The sequence below is a fragment of the Megascapheus bottae genome, chromosome 3 (genome assembly GCF_031878675.1).
Source record: "Megascapheus bottae isolate mThoBot1 chromosome 3, mThoBot2.hap1, whole genome shotgun sequence".
In the NCBI taxonomy this organism is placed as follows: Eukaryota; Metazoa; Chordata; class Mammalia; order Rodentia; family Geomyidae; genus Megascapheus; species Megascapheus bottae.
Window position 1 is genome coordinate 88,763,220 of NC_143511.1, and position 16,547 is coordinate 88,779,766.

The following is a 16,547-nucleotide window of genomic DNA, read 5'->3' on the forward strand; positions in this document are numbered from 1 at the left end:
TATAATGATGCTGCTCGTAGCGGCTGGGGCCCTTCTCAGCTTCAAAGTGCTTCACAAAACATTGGCTAATTAATCCTCTGCTGCCCCCGCAGAGGAGGCAGGTGCTGAGGGGCCCTCGCCAGCCAGCTCCAGGCGCTGGAGAGGCCGGCAGGCTGGAGGCCCCGTGCTCAGGGCTGGCTTCCTCCCAGCTCCTGAGCCTGGGACTAGCTCTCAGTGGAAGAAAGTCTCTCGGGCTGGGTTCCTCAGGGGCAAGGAGGAAGGGGGCCGGCGGGGGGGGGGGGGTGGGGGGGTTCTGGTCCTGTGCAGATGTCCCCTGTAGGGACAGTTTCCTTTTTATTTTTATTTTTTTTTGCCAGTCCTGGGGCTTGAACGTCAGGCCTGGGCACCGTCTTTGGGCTTTTTCAAGGCTAGAGCTCTACCGCTTGAGCTACAGCACCACGTCTGGCTTTTTCTATGTATGTGGTACCGAGGAATCAAACCTGGGTCTTGTGCATGCTAGGCAAGCACTCTACCACTAGGCCAAAGTCCTGGCCCCTCTAGGGACATTTGAAGGCAGATGCTACCCTTGGCATTTCACTGATAGGTAAGTTAAGGCTCAGAGAGCCTTGTCTGGGGCCACACAGCTTTTAGGACAACCTTTGGGGGCCATGGGCAGTCAGCCCAGCACGTAAAGCTTTCGTGTTTGCACAGGCTCCGTCGTATTCCTTTGCTCTCTGAGCCTCAGTTTCCCCTGTGGGGAGGTGTGCTGAGCCGGCCAGGCTCTTTAGCCATGCTCTGGCCATGAGGTTTCGGCTCTCTGCCCGCATCCTCGGGGACACAGCTTGCCTGGCTTTGGGGCAGTCGGCCTGTTCCGGGCTTCCTGTGAGTGAGGTTGTCTAGCAGAGTGGGCCTGGCTCTCCACGCCCCACTCAGGTTTGCTGTGGCTGGAGGAACCCCCACCCAAGATGAGTGTTCACTACTCACTGAGCCTTGGCAGCCCAGCTGGCAAGGGCTGGAGCCTGGCAACTCCACAGCCCCTGTGAGCTTGGCGCCATCTGCCTGCGGTCCTTGTCCCCCAGGCTTCCACCTGCTGTCAGTTTTTCCAGAAGAACTGGGCTTGCAAAATGCTGGCTGCAGGCCTGTGCCGCGCTGCCCAGCCAGCCGGTGTGCTCTGGAGGTGGCTTGGCCCTGCCAGGGCTCCTGGGGTGGGAAGCCCCTTGGTGTTGGCAGGGAAGAGCCCTGAGGAAGAGAGCCCCAGCTGGGGTGGCCTTTGTGGGCGCAGGAGGGAAGTAGGGGAGCCCAAGCCTACAGAGGCCACCATCCCATCCTGGACTGAACTGCAGCTTGCTTGGCGGGCCTGGCATGTGACCCGGGGTGGGGGGCAGTGCCTCATGCCTGGCCTCCTGGGGCTAGCAGCGGGAGGATGGGCAAGAATGAAGGCTGCTCTCAGAAGTGGCCACATTGGCCCTGGATGGACAGGGAGGCCGCCGCCGTGCCCCGCGCTCGCCTCCTGTCTGCATCCTTCCTGCCGCCCCTCATGCTGGGAAAGCCAGGGGCGGGGGCCTGGGAGGGCAGCCCCATGTGGCGGGGAGGTGGCGGGAAGAGGTCCCTCCACCCCTGGCTGTGGCCTGAGAGCTTGCTGTTGTTGGCTCAGAGACCTGTGCGGTCCGGGTGAGCACGGCAGGCTCTCCATCAGACCCTCAGGCAGGCCACCAGGTGGGGCTGAGGAGGAGCAGAGCCTCCATTGCACCCAGCCTGGGGTGCAGGGAGCCAGGCAGGGTTGGGAAGGTTAGGGGTTTACAGGAGGTGCTGAAGAGCTTTCCCTGGGGAGGGGACAGTTGAGCTGGGCCAGACCAGGGCAGCTGTGGGGACCGCCTGGTGGTGGTCTGCTGTCTCCACCCTTTACCTGCTTAGACAAGCACCCCTCCCCACCAGCCCTGGATTTCTTCCCAGCCAAGTGGGCAGTGCCAGCGGCCACAGGGTGGCATTGCAGGACCACGTAGGAAGAGGGTATGAGGAGCAATGGAGGGAGGTGGTGTCAAGGGGCCAGAGGATGCTCAGGAGCAGAGCCTCGGCTTGTGGTCGTGGCATGCTCGGGGCGGGACTGGCCAGCCACGGAAGAACGTCCGCAGATGCCAGCCTGCCCCGACACACCAGACGCTGTCTCCCCGGTGGGCCAGCCGAGGAGAAGGATGGCCTGGGTGCTGCCCGGCTTTCCAGAGGTGGATCTGCCTCTGCTCAGGCTGGCAGGTATTCTCGGGCTGCTGCCTGAGGCGATCCACAGAGGTCCCCACTGGGGCTAATGGAGCCGGGTGTCTGGAGTCAGCCAGCCAGAGCCTGTGCCTGGTGGGAATGAGCCCAGGGCTGTGGAGGGTCGCACGGTGCTCCAGGCCCTAGAGCTGGGCTGCTCACAGGCGGGTTGACAGGCTTTCACTGTGGATGCCCTTGCTGTGTGCAGAGCCCAGAGAGGAGCAGGGCAGAGCCACAAGGCCTGACGGGTGGTGGTGACCTCTTCTGTCCTTTGATCACAGCCCAGCCTAGGGGTACAGGGGCAGGTACTTGCTTGTGTCTACACCCAGGTGTCACTCTAAGCCCATGTGCACTTGCACTGGCTTATGGCCAGCCTATCTGGTCCCGGTTGGAAGGTGGTTCTGCTCTGGCTCTGGACCTTTGCACATGCTGTTTCCTTTCTCTGAATCTGCATTCTTCATATACTTCTGTTTCTGTCTCATCACTTAGGATGCTTCTCTGGGTTTCCCTAACTGGCAGGTTGGTGGGTACTCTGGGGCCCCTGTAAGTGGCACTTGGTGAAAAGCCATCTGCCCTGGCCCTGGGTGGCCCTGTGCTCAGAGCACATAGTCACAAGAAGCCAGGCTTGGAGGTGGGCTCTGGGCTTGCCTCCCTCGCCCGGCTTGGTGGGGATGCTGGTACCGTGGACATACTGGCTGGCCCCGGGTGACAGTGTCTCCTGTGTGCAGCCGTGCAGGAGGAGCGGCAGCGAGGCAAGGATCGGAATGAGAACGAGGTGGAGTCCACAAGCAGCGCCAATGAGGACATGCCTGTGGAGAAGATTCTAGAAGCCGAGCTGGCTGTCGAGCCCAAGACCGAGACCTATGTGGAGGCGAACATGGGGCTGAACCCCAGCTCGGTAGGTGTGAGACCCAGCTGCTTCCGTCCCCTGGCAGCCCGTCGTATCAGGGCGTCCCGGTATGTTGTGACCTCGTGCCTGCCTCTGTGCTACCTCTGCTTAGTCGGGCCATCTGGACAGCGTCTCACCCTGACTGGACTGCACTGGCCCTCTTGACCACAGCTCTGTGGGCCCTGAGCCCTGTTGTTTTCATTCGTGATCACCGGCTGGGCTAGAGGCCTTCTCATGAGGCTGTAGGTCGAGCCCCTCTGCTCTGGTCTAGCACCCCCCCATCCAACTCACACATATACCCCCTGCAGTCCAGGCTGTCCACTCATGAGGCCGGACCACTGCCCCTCCCGCTCCACCTCTCCCTCCCCATGCTGAGACACCAGGGCCCAGAACCTTGGCTCTGCTCTTGCGTGCCATTCAGGGGCTAGGGCTCGTCCACTGGGAGAAGGCACAGGGACCCTGTGGGCAGCCTCTTAATTCAGAATGGATCTTGGCTCTGGTAGACACCTCCCCACCGGGGACCCAGCAGACTCTGCCTGCAGTGACCCTAGGGGTCCTGCACCCCAGATGCCCTGGAAGGGACGACAGGCTGGGCAGCTGCAAGAGTCCAGGTAGAGCAGAAACTGCAGGCGTCTGCAGAGGGCGAAGGGTGGCCAGGCTCGTCTAGCCTTCGGAAAGAACATTATCTGGGGAAATCCTCTGCCATTTGCTTTTGCCACTATTCCCTGAAAGTTCAAATATCCAGAGCCTCATGCAGGGCAAGGGCCCTGGGCCCTGGAGGCGGGGGGAAGCTCTGCACCCCAGGACCACTTGCTCCTGGCTTGGCAGTACCTGACTTGTGGCTGAATGACAGCCCTGTATCAGCCTCGGGGCTTCTTCCCTCAGCCCAAGCCTGGTGTACCAAGGCCAGGCCGTGGTTCCCGGGCTCTGGATGGGGCTATGGGCCAGGGCGTGGGCCAGGGCGTGGGCCAGCCTGGTAGTCCTGTTGACACTCCTTCTTGTAGGAGCGGGCAGCTCATTAGATGGCTGCTGTTAGTTGAGCTCAGAGAGTGCAGCCTTGCCTGAGGCAGAAGCCCACACAGCCCTTCCTCTTAGAGACCCACCAGGCCTGGTTTCCTGGGGCGGGAGCCTGAGGCTCGCCCCTGCTGTGCTCCTCTTCTTCCCCTCCCGGCCACGGGTGAACCCGGCGCTTACTCCTGCAGAGGCCATGGCCAGCCCAGGCTCCTCGTGTGTCTTCTGATTCCTGGTGACAGCCCAGGCTCCACAGGAGCTTTCAAGGGGTGGTGGGAGAGAAGCCCCCTTCCGTCGGTCCCCTTGGCTGTCCTGGCCTCTGGGCCCTGGGCTCTTGCCTTTCAGGGCTTCCCTGAGGCAGATGGATGCTGATTGAGCCACAGGAGTGGAAGGATGGCGGCAGGCCTGGGTGTGGAGCTATCAGGAGTAAGGGTGGAGGGGGGAGTAAGGCGTGAAAGAGGCAGTGAGTGGGGGCGTTCAGTTGAAGGACTTCCGTCTGCCTGCCTTCTCCGTTCCCTTTCCAAGGCTCCAGGCTCCCCTGGTCCTTTCTACCAGCCAGGAGGCTGGGGTCCATTTGTCACTGAGCTTCTACGTGAGCCCGCCGCCTGCCCTTTGCCCAGGGCTGGTGCTGGGACGGCATGTCACCGCCTGGCAGGTGGTGTTGGTCCTCGGAGTCCTTTCCTGGGGGTTTTCTTCCTCCTGCTCTGCTGCCCTGGCCACTACTGTTCCCAGAGTGTGTGAGGGATCCCCACACCCCGATCGCCCCCACACCAGCCACCTCATCCCACCCGCTCAGAACCCTGCCTTGTTTTCTCCTCCCTGAGAGTGGCTGGCTAGTCTCCTCTGGGTTTTCCGGAAGGCTTCCCTCCTCAGCAGGGGGCCTGGGGTTTCACCACTCTTCTGCCCCTGTGTTGCGAGGCTTCCCTCACAGCCGTTCCCTGTTCCCCGGGGCTGGGAACTGAATGGGTCTTATGGTCTGTGGGAGCTTCCTGTGGCCGCCCTAGCAAATCCTCCACGCCTGCTGGCTTCCTCTGCACGGATTCTGCTATCTTGAGGTGAAATGCACAAGTCGGTCTCATGGTTATCTGAAGGTTCTGCAGACCTGCAGCTCCTGCTCCTCCTGGAGCTCCTCAGTGTCTGGAGGCCATGTTCCTTGGCTCAAAGCCCCTGCTCTGTCCGTCTTCAGCAATGTCTCGTACCCTCTGGCCTCTGCTTCTGCTGCCTTGCGCACATTGACCCCGGAGCCCACACCTCCTACAGGACTCTCACCATGCCGTTAGCCCCGGTAATGCAGACCCAATTTCCCATCCTCAGGATCTTACTGCCGTCACACCTGCCAAGACCCGGGTCCCCTCAGGGTCACAGCCACCAGCCTCCGAGGTTGGGGTGCAGAACTCTGGGAGTCTGCATGGATACGGCACATAGGATGGGACCTTGGGCCATGTCCTGTCTGGAGCCACGTCCTGTCAGTGCACTGGTGCGTGGTCCTGATCATTGTCCCCTTCCTCCACAGCCCAACGACCCTGTCACCAACATCTGCCAAGCCGCAGACAAGCAGCTCTTCACCCTCGTGGAGTGGGCCAAGAGGGTCCCGCACTTCTCCGAGCTTCCGCTAGATGACCAGGTGATCCTGCTGCGGGCAGGTGAGTGGCTGGGAGCGGGGCCCAAGGTGGGCTATGCAGGAAGCGGCGTGGAGGGTCTGGCTTTGCACTAGGCACAGGCTTGGAGTGGGGTATGACAGCTGACCTGGTGAGTGGGAGCATTGCCTCTGGGGGTCCAGGGGAGGCTAAAGAAGCATGCACACGTGTGGAGCATGCGCCCTGAGCCACCCTGTCTGCAGAGGGAGCCACGGCACATTGCTGACAGACAAGGCAGCTCATGGCTGAGCCGAGACCTGCCTCCTTCCTGTGGAGTGGCACGCTGTGCTCAGGGTCTCTCATGGCCATGGTGCTGGTAGTTCTCCTGTCTCACCATGGGCCCTGCAGTCAACGCAGTCCTGGGACCTGAACCCCTAACTGCTTTAATTGTGTCTTTTACACCTGGGTCGCAAGCCTCAGCCTCCGGGGCGTGGCTAATACACAGCCATTCCCTGGTCACAAGTGGAAGGGATGCTCAAAGACGGTGTTCTGTGCGACATGGAATGTTCTGGAAGCTGCCTGACCAGGGATCGCACAGGCCCAACTGTCCTTCCTCCCTCTTGAAGGAGCTGTGGGATCAGATGGAGCTGCCCCCAAGAGCCAGGACGCCTATCCCTGTTAGGTCCTGCCATGCCCGCCTCTGCTGGCTTTCGGAGAGCATGGACTTGCTGGGGGATCTGGGCATGTTGTCCCCACCAGGGGCGCATCTGCCCAGCTCTGCCCTTGCTTTTAGCACTCAGCTCCAGGCAGTCCGAGTGCAGATGTTTGTGCTGTGCCAGCGGCTGAGGCCGCTGTCTGCCTTGTGTAGCTGCAGCAGGTGTCCCACAGGAGCCCAGCCACAGGCGGGGGCTCTGGTACCGTTGGGGAGTGCCCTCCTGTGCCTGTTGGTGCTCCTGAGTGGGGTCCAGCAGAGACAGTAGAGGTCAGCCTCTTCCTCAGTGGGGAAAGGGCCCCTTCCTTGAGTGGGATCCTGCTGTAGGGACCCTCAGAGATTAGGGGTCTGATGGTTCTGGCTTCTCTGTAGGAGGTTAGAGCACCATGGGTTTTTTCCATTGGTGGCCACTCGTGGCTTTCCAGCTCCTGTGTCTTACCCTGTCCTCCCATCACCACGTTCTGCTGAGTGGTGTGGCCTCAGTGGCTGCCCTGGCCAGGAGCCAGGCTGCCATCAGACAGCCCAGCCTGGCCCCCCATGGTGCACCCCTGCTTCTCTGTCCCTGTTTGGGGCAGAGGGAGGCTAGCCTGCGCCTTGGCCACAGGCCCCTCAGGGAGCAGCCCTGGAGTTTTTACTCTGGTCTTCACGTAGGTTTCTCAGCCTCACCACACTGTGGAAACCCAGCTTTTCATTCCCCCCTTACGTGGGCCACTTTCCAACATGTGGGAATAGGGAGACGTGGACAGGAGGGGAGGTGCCAGCACTCAGGCTTCTGTTCCCAGAGCCAGCCTGTGTGGCTCCGCCACCCACCTTCCCTGACCGCCGTTCCGCCCACCAGGGCCCCCTGCCTGAGTCTAGTGGCCCGTGTGACACAGGGCACGTACGTCTGCGCCCCAGTGGGGGCAGCCTGGCCAGTGGAGAACAAGGTTGGCTTCCTGGCTTCTGCCGGGGTTCCCCAGAGCCATGCTTCCGAGTGACTCGTGCAGGGCTGTGCACAGGCAGGGGGCCCGGGCTGGCCGGTCAGAGACCAATAGTGAGTACTGACAGGTGGGACCACACGGCCCCTGTGCTGCTCAGCTGCTCTGCCCCTCCCAGCCCTTCCCGACAGGCCAGCACGTGCCGTGGGCGGTCACCGGGAGGATTATGGGGTCGACCCTGGTACCTTGTACTGCAGGGCAGCAGTGGTGGAAACTGTGACTGCTAGCATTGAAGACGACTGGGTCATCCGGTCTCCAAGAGCCATTAACACCCTGGTGTAGGGTCCTCTTCTCCAAGTCCCTCCCAGACCCCTTCGTAGCCTTGGATACCTGCTGTCCTTCTGGACCAGACTTGACTATCTCGCGGTTGGGGCCATGGCTTAGGTGGTAGAGCACCAGCCGATGAGCCAACGTGTCAGAGACTGAGTTCAAGTCTGTGATCCTCAGCTCTCCGCCTCCCGCATAGCCAGGACCACAGACCGAGCCTCTTCTGTGGCATACCTTGTGTGTGTGTGGGGGGAGGGGCTCCGTGGAGCTGGAGGGAGGGTGGGCGGCGCAGGGGTGGGAGCAGCCAGGTGACTGATGGCGTGCCCCCTCCCCCCCCCCCCCCCCCGCAGGCTGGAACGAGCTGCTCATCGCCTCCTTCTCGCACCGGTCCATCACCGTGAGGGACGGCATCCTCCTTGCCACCGGGCTACACGTGCATCGTAACAGCGCCCACAGCGCAGGGGTGGGCGCCATCTTCGACAGGTGGGTGGGCGTGGGGCGTGGGCTGCTCCAGGGGGTGGGGGGCCGGCGGCCCCTCTGCTCCGCATCCCTGCTGGTGCAAATCCAGTTCTTTTCTTCCAAACCCCACCTGCTTTACCTGGGGGTCCACTGCATTTTTCTTTTTTTTTTAAGCACAAAGGCAGCGAGACCTTTGGTTTTGGTTTGATAAATGTCCGTGCTTGGCCCGTGGCAGCCTCTGGCACGGTGGCTGCGGTGCCATCCCAGCCCAGGTGGGCTCTGTGCAGACTGGCACCGAGTGGCAGGCGTGTCGGCCTGCGTTGGATGCAGGTGTGTGTCTCTCCACGTGCCGTTTCCCAGTCACGCTCAGAGTGGCAGGCTGACGGGAGGCCAGCCCACGGCGAGGGCCTTTGGCTCCGCCTACCACTCTCCTGGAATGCCAGGCCTGAGCTGTAGCTTCCTGTGCCCGTCTGTAGCCAGCTCCTCTCTGCAAACCAAGGCCCGCTCCACCAGAGTGCTGTTGGGACCTGGACGCCAGCTTAGGCAGTAGGCGCAGGGGCTCGGGCGGGCATGGAAGGATGCATGGGGGGTGGGAAGGAGCAGTCTAGAACAAGCCTTGAGGGAGAGAGCCCGGAAACGCTGTGTGAGCAGAGGCCCTGCCACCCCCAGGGCCTCAGGCGCGAGGTGCCCCACACTGCCCTGTGGTCAGGCCACTGAGTGAACACCTGCAGCCCCAGGACTGGGCTGCACAGTGGGTGTGGCCCGGCCAGGCTGTGCCAAGACTCCTCAGAGCCTTTGGCAGGTTCACTGGCTCAGGTGTCTGTTAGGACCTGGACCCCTGTGAGAAATGTCGTCCCGCTGTGTGCCCCACTGGTGTGACAGTGACGGAGGCCTCTGGCTTGTATCCCTGTTCCTCGGGGGTCCTTGGAGTGGTTCTTTTTTTTTTTTTTGAAGATACTTTCTTTTTTTTTTTTTTTTTTGCCAGTCCTGGGCTTGAGCTCAGGGCCTGAGAACTGTCCTAGGACTTTCTCAAGGCTAGAGCTCTACCACTTGAGCCTCAGCACCACTTCCGGCTTTTTTCTATGTATGTGGTACCGAGGAATCGAACCCGGGTCCTCATGCATGCTAGGCAAGCACTTTAACCACTAGGCCAAACTCCTGGCCCTTGGAGTGGTTCTTGCAGAGGTGCCAGTTGGTCCCTGCCTGCAGAGAGCACGGGACCACACAGGGCCGTGTGCCCAGCCACCTGCCCACCTCGGCAGCCCGGGCTCTGTCCAGCAGCTGACATCAAGGTGCCCAGGTCCTCTGAGCTGCTGTTTTCTCCCTCAACTGCAGATGCCTGGCTTTCCTCCAGGAAGCCACAGGCCCTCTCTAGACTCCAGCCCAAAAATTTGTCCTCCCCATCCCGTGACCTGTGGGAAAGCTCGGGTTCCTGACGGGAGCTGTCTAGGTCTCCTGTGGGCCACATCCTGTCCTCCCCAGCCGCCCTGGCCTCACCAGCCACTTCCCTCCCCTGCTCACCTTCTGGAGTTGGGGGTGGACTTCAGGGGGCAGGGGACAGTCTGGTGCGATCTGAGATCTTCAGCTCACACAGTTGAGAGGACCCTGCCGTGGACTCAACCTGGAGGCAGGCTGAACGCCCCTGAGGGCGGCGTGGAGGGTGCCCTCTGCAGGGAGGACGTGGTGTGAAGGCTGACAAGAATGTGTTCCTCCAGCCGGGGCCTCCACCCAGGCCCGCGGCACCCAGGCCCGGGGAAGGCAGTGTCCATGGGAACAAGGTAGCTTGGGCGCGGCCACCAGGCCAAGATGCTGCCCCGCCTCCCCATGGCCCTCGGTGTCCAGGCTCTGAGGTGACCCCCAGAAAACCCCTCCTCCAGCCAGGTGCATGGACACCGGTGCTCAGGGAAGGAAGCCTCTCCCTCTGGGCCCTGTGGGCAGCTCGGCCCGCCTGGCCCATCCAGCTGCCCTCGGGGTCTCGTTTGGTGGGGCTGTGGGGGAGCCTGGTCTGACTTGGACCTTGGTCCCGGCTCCCTCCCCCACAGGGTGCTGACAGAGCTGGTGTCCAAAATGCGGGACATGCAGATGGACAAGACGGAGCTGGGCTGCCTGCGCGCCATCGTCCTCTTCAACCCTGGTACAGCCGCAGCCTGCACAGGAACCTGGGGGGCTGCTGGGAGGGGGACGGGGGGCTGAGGCCTGCTGGGCAGGGAGCAGGGGTCCCGTGTGGACACCGCTGTGCTGTCTGCCAGGGCAGTGAGTGGGTGCCCCTTGGGGGGTAGCCTGGAGGCCCCACAAGGCCAAGCCTCTGGAGATGCCCAGGGCCCTGACTTTTCTAGGCCTGCGTGGCTGCAGGGCAGGGGTTGGCATACCCAGGCACAGGCCAGACACTGGGACGTGTGGGGGACAAGTGGACCTGGCGGAAGCTACGTGGGTCAGAGGAGCCTGGCACATTCCTGTGATCACACTGGTCACGTGTGTGTCCTGGCGGTATTGGTGTCTGGTCACAGCATCTCTGTGCAGACTGAGCTTTGGCCTCGAGGTCGTGAGCGTGGACGGAGGCCCCAGGCTCTGAAGAGGGGCCTTTCCCTCCACATGTGCTTGGGATTCCCAGGGGGGAGGCGCATGCTGCCTCTGGCTACCGGGGCAGTGGGCGGGGAAACTGAGTCTCTGCAGGTCAATGCAGGTCAAGGAGCGGTCTCGAAGCAGCCTGCGCCGGGCAGGCCAGCCACACAGTGTGTGCCCTACGTGCCCGTCCTGAGGACTGGGGGACAGCCCTGCAACCCTGGGTCCCCCAGGGTGGATCCAGGGACAGCCCGGGACCGGGGCTCTGACTGGAGGCGTCTCTCCCTGCAGACTCCAAGGGGCTCTCGAACCCGGCAGAGGTGGAGGCTCTGAGGGAGAAGGTGTATGCGTCGCTGGAGGCGTACTGCAAACAGAAATACCCAGAGCAGCCCGGCAGGTGAGCCTGCACAGCTGGAGAGCCCGTGCGGCGCCCGCGCTGGCACAGCCTCTGGACCCTGTGGGCCCCTGGGGCACTCGGGTGTGGTGCCCTCTGCAGATAGAGCCCAGCGCCACCCAGGCGAGGGGCCCACACCCTACACCTCACTCTGCAGCCCCTCCCAGCGCTGGCACATAGTAGGTGCTTCACTCTGGTGAAGCAGTTGCACACTCCCCTACCTGAAAACAGGCCCGTGGGGGCCCAGCGACGCCAGCACGTATTGGGTGCCTTACAGCTGTGCAGAGCAGAGGGCGGTGGCTGGAGCCCAGGCCGTCCATCCCCGCCTGGCTGCAGGCCCTGGAGGAGTGGTCTCTGCTCCGAGTTCAGGGTGCTGGGTGCACGCTCAGGGTCCGAGAGGAGGGACTGGACTTGTGGCCCCGTTTTACCCCTCCTCTTAGGTTCAGGGTCTGCAGACGAGGCGTGAGGGGCGCAGCGCTGGGCCCTGACTGGCGCACACACGGTTAACTGTCTGGGTTGCTGCTTAGCCCTCATCTGGTTTGGTTTAAAGTAAAACTTTGTGGAGGACGTGGGGTGGGGGGGGGGGCTGGCTTGCTTTTCCTGGCTTCCTGCCTCAGCCCATTTCACCAGCTCAGCAGAAAACAGCCTGTCCTCTGGCCCTGCTCCAGCTTCCAAGCTTCGGACATTTGGGCCTTTAAAATGGGATTAAGAAGCAGCCAACCACAGGACTTCCTCTCCTGGAAATAAAAGAGGCCGTTAATAATTAATGTAGCCCAAAGCTCCCCGAGGGTCCTGTGTGGAAAGATGTGGGCAGGGCCTGGGGCAGACATGGAGCCAGGAGGGGCCACCCTGCCCACACGGCACGGTCTTCACATCCCTCCTCCACAAGCCCCAAACTCTCTTCTGTCCCCTTGCGTCCCCTGCTGCCCTGCCAGCCCTGCAGAGTTCTTCCTGGGGGCTTCCTGCAGGCCGGGACTCTGCAGCATGGGCAGGTTCCAGCTCACCTCCCGGAGGGCCCCCCAGTCCTGAGAAGCACACCAAGCCCGCTGCCTGTTTATTTGCACCCCACCTCCTGTTCCAGGGCGGCTTCTCCATCTCTGGAGCGGGTGGGCATGTGTCACTTCTCGTCACAGCCCGTCTCCGCTCCGTCTTCCTCTCCTCCTTGGCCCCCAGGTCTTGTCCCCCATGGGGCCTCCTCTTCCTGGATGCCCCGCCTTCCCCTTACAGACTGGGTTCCACGGGCTCAGACATCCAGTAGCTTCAGGGATGGTTCCTGCCGGCCTCCAGGCTGGCAGAGCCTCTTTCGTAGCTGCCGCTCACCCGCTTGCTCCCTGCAGGTTCGCTAAGCTCCTGCTCCGCCTGCCTGCCCTGCGTTCTATTGGACTCAAGTGCCTGGAGCACCTGTTCTTCTTCAAGCTCATCGGGGACACGCCCATCGACACGTTCCTCATGGAGATGCTGGAGGCCCCGCACCAGATGACCTAGGCCCATGGCGGCCCTCATGCCGCCCAGTCCGGCGCCCCGCCTGCACGCAGCTGCTCTGCTGGGCTGGAGCCCGGTGCCCCACCTGCCTGGCCCGTGTGGACTTTTGGGCGCAGTGTGTCACTGCAGCTCCCAGAGGTCTTTCCATTCTCGTTAACCTTCATTACCGCTTGTTACTGGCCCAGGGTGGTGGCCTTCCTGGGGCCGTGGCTGGGGTGGCCAGAACTGGTATGAGACCCAGCCAGGCCCTTCTCCATTCCAGCAGGCTCTCAGGGCGCCCTGCCGTGCCCCGGGAGGGCTCCAGGGGCCAGACCTGGAGCTGCGGGAGCTGTGGAGGGCTTGTTCTGGCCGGCGTCTGGTGTTGCTGGTTCTGCAGGTCCCTGTCGGGGACGATCTTCACCTGTTTGGAGTCCTGCGTGTCACGCAGAGCCATCCGACCCTGGAGGTCAAGCGGGGAGCGGGCTGCAAGCCTCCCGCGACAGAGTTCAAGGCCACAAGCCTCCTTTCCAAAGATAACTTGGGACTTCGCCCCTGGAGCTAAGAACAGGGGCCGCCAATGGGCAGCGTGTTGGGGCCAGCACAGGCTTCAGGGGCCAGGGCCACTTGGTCACTTTGCCTCAGTTTCCTCTCTGCATCATTGTCTTGGTTTTGGTCTCACCCCACCCCCATGTTTCCCAGGGCAGTAAGACCCCAGCGCCCAGGCCTCTCCTCCTGCCCATGTCTCTTTCGGTTGGTGTGGGAGGCGGAGGGCTAGTCCAGTCTCAGATGGCCTTGTGGGAAGCACACGGCCTTCACTGCAGGCTCTGCTCACCTCTTGTGTGGACATTGGACGCCCAGAAGGCTGCAGGGGAGGAAGAAGGCTGCTGGCCAGTGTGCAGTTACAGGGGCTGCCCGTGGAGGAGCCCCTCCACCCTCATGGTGGCAGAGGTGCTGTGCTTGGCGCCCTGTGAGGCCCTGTGTGAACCTCTTCTCTGGCCTGCGGGTCCCCAGAGTGACCTTGATGTCTACAGAGGACTTCTGCCCAGAGCCTGAATTAGGGTTCTAGCTCACTGCACTGGGCTGGGCCCAGCCCCTCCTGCCACCCTGCCCTGCCCTGCCTCCACCAGGGCAAGGCTCTCTCAGGTTGAACAGCCTCTTTTGCACCAGTATTTGTCGTGCTCATGTCTCAGAGCCCGGGGTCCAGGGCTGAGGGGTACAGGCTGTGGTGTGGCAGGCAAGGGTCTCAGCTCTCCGGGAGGGAGCTGCCGCCTTCCCCATGGGTGCAGTGAGGGCAGGGCTGGGTCTTGGGAGGGACTGGTTCTGAGGCCTCCATGGGGAAGGACTTCTCCATACTTTGCCTTCCCAGAGTCCCCGGCTGCAGCCAGCAGAGGCACCTGGGTAGAGACACTGGTGCTAGAGGCTGCGAAGGATTCCAGAGACATCTTCCTACCATCTGCTCCTCCTTTCAAGCCAGTGGCTAAGGAGATGTGCACAGGGGCTGAGCTGTGCCAGGGTCAGCATCTGCCTCTCCCTCCCCCCCCACTCTCCCAGAGAGCCTGACAGCCTGTGACTGCACCAGGCAGAGGGGCCCTGCTCACACCAAGCTCTGTGCCTTCTGCCGCGCCGTGCACCCCTCTCTCACACCGGCCCCGCTTAGTGCCCTGGGCCAGCTCCCCGCCCCTCTAGTCCGCCAGCACCCTTTGCTGTCACGGCCTCCCTCTGGGCTCCCCCGTCCCTTGTCCGTCCTCGCTGTGCCCAGTGCTAGCTCTGGCACACCACACTACCGGGTGAGGAGGGAGGGTGCTTGTTTATTTAACCAGAACTTCAGGAGTGTTACCAATCTGGCTCAGTTAAGGTGATTTTTTGGTAATGTTATTTCAGTGGGACAATCTTTAATTTTCTAAAGATAGCACTAACATCGGCTCATTAGCCACCCTGTGCCCATCCTTATCTTGGCCCTGCCGGATGGGGCGGCTGCTGCCCAGGACTGACCCCCCCCCACTGCCGCAGGGGCGCCTTGGCCGCGTCCCCACCCTGCTTGGATGCTCTGAAGGGGCTCCTGTGGCTGAGAAGCAAAGAAGACCATAGAGCTGCATGGCCTGCTGGGATGTGGCAGCCAGGTGGGCTCTGGGTGGCAGCCATCAGCCCTCCTCAGCCGGGAAGCACATAGCCTCTGGGAAATTTGCTCCTCGCCCTTGATTTCCTGAGTCCCAGTCCCCGAGGGGTCCCGGATGGCAGCCTGGTGACAGTGTCAGGAGGCACCTGTCCCCTCCCCTGGAGTTCCCAGGGGGACCCAGCTGGGGTATGCCACCAACGGTAATCAGCTGATGTCCCTATCCCTGCCATGGTGGGTACCACCTGACCCGTCCCCACTGTGTGTTGTGAGCACGGATGCGCTGGACAGAGATGGGGCCCGGGCCCAACGGGACCGCGTGCCACAGCGCCCACTGTTCAGTGTTTGCTTCTGATTGAGACTGTCCACTGTAAATCTGCTTCCTGCAAGTGACGCCCAGGACCTCTCCTGGTGGCACCGGGGCCCCACAGCCAGCGTGGACCGAGGAGCTGCATCTATTTTCAGATGCCGAGCAGCAGCACCCGTCCGGCCTTGAACAGGGTCTAGGCCGGGCCGTGGGGACGCTTGAGACAGGCAGGCGGCTGCTTTCACAGAGAGTAAAGATAAGAGAAAATGGCTAGAGCATCGGGAAAGGTAAAAGAATCTATTTTTGTACAAATGTAATTTTATCCCTCATGTATACTGGATGCTGTGGCGGGGCGGGACCTGTTTTGATTCTGCTTCTAGTGGTCAAGGCCGAATAGGTCGTCGGGCGCCAGTGGCCGAGGGCCTCTCCACACTAAACCGCTGCAGATGGACGCCATTCTTGTGGCGAAAGGGCAGTCGGAGGCTTCAGGGTTTTCTTTCCCTTTCGAGCAAGTTGTACAACCTCGCCGTGTCCTCGATGTCCGCCGGCCTTCCTGCGACTCTTGTGACTGTGAAATTACTTCCCCACATAATTATTCTCTGAAATGTGGGGCAGATGCCAGGGTTTGATGAGCAGCGGTCTTGGAATTGTGGGAAAGAGATAGAGAGAAAATGTGAGAGGAGAAACAAATACGAGCGTTTCAAAAAATATATTTCCGTTCAGTTCTCATCTGTTTCTGTTTGGGTGTGGGAGTCTCCGGCCCACGAGGAGTGGGAGCTGGCCGTGCTGGAGCGGGGTGGGCTGTGGTCAGCTCTGCCCTCCTGGCCACACCGGTGTGGATGGGAGCTGGCTGCCCGCAGAGGGGAGGGCTGGGCTGGGCTGGGCTGCTCTGTCCCTCCTGCCCTCCTCACCCATCTGTGTAGTTGGAAGGTCACAGCCGGGTTCTGGACTTGAGGTTCTTGCGCCTTCTCCCCACCTGCCTTGCCTCCAGGCTCTGCGGTGCTGGGTCTGTCCGGAAGCCTCTGCAGAGAGCCCTGTGCAACACTCAGTGCCAGGAATGTGGACACTTGCACAGCCCAGCCCCTCTGTCGGGCACAGCCCAGCCCCTCTGTCGGGCACAGCCCAGCTCCTCTGTCGGCCGTGTGGGCAGCAGGTTCACATGGGGGGCCACAAAGTCAATGATGTCATCCAGCTGCCTGATTAATAGTGGCTAATGACGCTCTGTGCGTCTCCCGTGATAAATGTCCTTTGTCTCTCTGCTGTCTGAGGGTTGGGCTGTCCCCTGGCCGAGGCAGAACAATAGTGTCTCCCCCTTTCACACGTGTCCAGCCAGGCTCTTGAGAGCACTGAGCCCAGGGCAGTTGGGCATAGGCCCAGAGCCAGGTGGAAGGATCTGAGGGACAGATGCTTTCTGCTGTCAGGACGTAGGCGCACACATGCATGCACACACACTCACAGACATGCACACACACGTGCACACACTCGGTCCCCGGGGAATAACCACAGTAGGGAAGTGGTAGGCAGGGCTCTGGCTCCTGGGGTGGGGTTAGGAACCCCCGTTGACCCCCCTCTCTGGGGCTAGGAACCCC

The 16,547-nt window shown here is 61.8% G+C and overlaps 1 protein-coding gene across 3 annotated transcripts in view; it reads left to right on the forward strand.

Moving 5' to 3' along the window:
* Rxra (retinoid X receptor alpha) overlaps positions 1–15,683 on the forward strand; it is an 85,093-nt gene extending 69,410 nt beyond the window's left edge. For all 3 annotated transcript variants that reach the window (XM_090330899.1, XM_090330901.1, XM_090330900.1), the window contains exons 5-10: positions 2,958–3,127; positions 5,643–5,772; positions 8,013–8,145; positions 10,164–10,255; positions 10,975–11,080; positions 12,415–15,683. In XM_090330899.1, the coding sequence (XP_090187025.1) occupies positions 2,958–3,127; positions 5,643–5,772; positions 8,013–8,145; positions 10,164–10,255; positions 10,975–11,080; positions 12,415–12,562 (779 nt within the window). In that variant the 3' untranslated portion in view covers positions 12,563–15,683. The remainder of the gene's footprint in view (positions 1–2,957; positions 3,128–5,642; positions 5,773–8,012; positions 8,146–10,163; positions 10,256–10,974; positions 11,081–12,414) is intronic.
* Positions 15,684–16,547: the final 864 nt, after the last annotated feature.